Raw genomic sequence first — 2,802 nt, forward strand, 5'->3', positions numbered from 1 at the left:
ATGTTAACTCAATGTTCACTGAATGTATTGAATGCTATTGAATAAATAATTTCTGCAAAATGTAAGTTTTCTCAAGCTTGTTGTCCAACTTTTAAAATTACATATTTTTAAATATTACACCAAAAAATATGAGTCGTGAAAAAACATATATTTTTTAAAACAACTAAACACATTTTCATCATTAAGAGTTTAAAATCTGATGACAAAATGTGTTGTTAAATATTACGGTTTAACCAAACATTCAGAGGCTTACAATTGATCTTGATAGAAGGATTAGTATTCTGGGTATATTAAATAAAAAATCATAAATATTGGAAGCTAAAAATAAAAAAGGAAAACTAAATTACACTACTACATGTTCAAAGTAAGGTTAAATGCATATTTAGTTTTACATAATCCACTGTGTACAAATTACCACAAAATACTTTAAAAATATCTAGCGTAAGGTGCAAATGCAGTCAGCCTGACTAACAGCTAACACTGAACATTTCCACTGAAGGTAGCAAATGTAAGCTAATATTTTAGTTTTTGCCAGTAACTATGATTTCATACCCAAGTTATTACCTAAATGATTAATTGATCCAAATAGTTTGTTAAATTATGGATAAATAGAAGACTAATTAAGCAGCTATTGTTCAGTATGTTGAATCTCGACTGAGGCTCATGGGGGTATCAAAGTTTGGAGGCAGTTGTCATACTCAACTGATTGAATGAACCTCTCATTAAGAATCATTGCAATTGAGGGCCAAAACATAAACCTATACAATTGTTTATTTATTAAGGATACTCTTGTTTTTATGTTAAAAGGTAAATTGTCGATAGTATTTAAAATAAATGTCTGAAATTAACGGCTTTGCTTATTTAACTTGGGAATTATATAGGGTGTGGGGGGAGCATAACCACAATTACAGATCGACATTTACTGAAGTCAAAGTTTGGTGAAATGTTATTGTTCTGACTGCCTATAATCCCAAAACATCAAGAGTAGGAAAGAAGGCCCCTTTGGACCGAAAGCCAAAACAATATGTCCGACAGCCCATTATCTCAAATACAAATGTTCATTGTTTTGAAGGCCCATTATTTGCAACATAGACACTCTCTCAGCAACAAACAGAAGCACATGGGTAATTATTGTAGGTCAATCTTTATAACTGTTTCCCATTAGTCTATGCATACAAATGATGGCTGGTATATTAGTTCTGTTTTGTTTTCAGTTTTCTTATCTATAACAACTTATTCTTACTTTCAGACTACACAACATTTGTATCTGGTCAAATTGTCACTGTGTCAGATTATGCAATTGTAGGGTGATCCAATTCTTGCTGTGACTCTTCTGAGAGACCTAATAGACTACAATTTGGCCCCCAACTAATCACAGCTTAGTGTATTTCACTACCTACGTGATGTAATTAGGAATAAGGGACTAGAGACCAACTTTTGAGAATAATAATGTAAATATGAATGAATCATTTTGTACAAAGAAGTGTGTATCCTGTTGGCAACACCCACATCATTATTTTTGCCTCTGTGTTCTTTTCTCCTATTGGTCAACATAAAGTAACACATGGAATATCATACTTGGGGGAAAAGGCAAAGAAAATACTAGTATTGTTCTCAGATTGTTGTGAAGCGTCAGATGTTGCTTCAGCTGTTGTCCACTAAAAAGTACCAGGTCCCTGAAAAATGAACAAAATCTCTTCATTCTGTGGGCTTCAATGGTAAATTGCTGAGTAGGGTGTTCTCTGAGGGGGAGGAGTCACTAATTATTTACATTGAACAGGTATAAAAGACAAGGGTTGACCAGTTAGGATATCAGTTCACCAGCAACAGCACATCTCCAGCCAACATGAGCAACACCGGCATGAACATGAGGGGCAAGGTACTTTTAGAAGTCTTTTTGTAATAATCAATAATTACTATTTGCAATATCAGCATTTATACTTTGATAATTTATTCTAACCATTAAAATTCCCTTCTTTCAGATCACCTTCTACGAGGAGAAGAACTTCCAGGGTCGTTCTTATGAGTGCATGAATGACTGCTCTGACATGACCTCCAACCTGAGCAGGTGCCAGTCCTGCAGGGTGGAGAGCGGCTGCTTCATGGTCTACGATCGTTCCAACTACATGGGAAACCAGTGCTTCATGAAGAGGGGCGAGTACTCCGACTACATGAGCATGATGGGAATGAGGGACTGCATCAAGTCTTGCCGTATGATCCCCATGGTGGGTATACAACTGTAACCGACGATTCTACTATGGGTGACCACCCCACAACTCTTTACATTAAATCATTAATTTATAATTCTTCTCCCCAAAGCAGCACAGAGGCCAGTTCAGGATGAAGATCTATGAGAAGGAGAACTTCGGTGGTCAGAGTCACGAGATGATGGAGGACTGTGACAACATCATGGACCATTACCGCATGAACGAGTGCCAGTCCTGCAACGTGATGGACGGTCACTGGCTGATGTACGAGCAGCCCCAGTTCAGAGGCAAGATGATGTACATGAGGCCCGGAGAGTACAAGAACTTCATGGACATGGGCATGAGCGGCCAGAGGTTCATGAGCATGAGGCGTATCACCGATTCCTGCAACTAAATGTTCACTGAATGTATTGAATAAATAATTTCTGCAACATGTACGTTTTCTCAAGCTTGTTGTCCAACTTTTAAAATTACATATTTTTAAATATTACACAAAAAAATATGAGTCATGAAAAAACATATTTTTTAAAACAACTAAACACATTTTCATCATTAAGAGTTTGAAATCTGATGACAAAATGTGTTGTTAAATGTT

General features: G+C 36.3%; 1 protein-coding gene across 1 annotated transcript; it reads left to right on the forward strand.

Annotated features, from left to right (window-relative positions):
* Positions 1 to 1,837: 1,837 nt before the first annotated feature.
* LOC117466832 (gamma-crystallin M2-like) lies at positions 1,838 to 2,601 on the forward strand. Its single transcript, XM_034110308.1, has 3 exons — positions 1,838 to 1,879; positions 1,983 to 2,225; positions 2,323 to 2,601. Exons 1-3 carry the CDS (start codon positions 1,847 to 1,849, stop codon positions 2,599 to 2,601), a joined length of 555 nt encoding a protein of 184 aa, XP_033966199.1. The 5' UTR covers positions 1,838 to 1,846.
* Positions 2,602 to 2,802: the final 201 nt, after the last annotated feature.

Source organism: Pseudochaenichthys georgianus, chromosome 21, assembly GCF_902827115.2.
Source record: "Pseudochaenichthys georgianus chromosome 21, fPseGeo1.2, whole genome shotgun sequence".
Lineage (NCBI taxonomy): Eukaryota > Metazoa > Chordata > Actinopteri > Perciformes > Channichthyidae > Pseudochaenichthys > Pseudochaenichthys georgianus.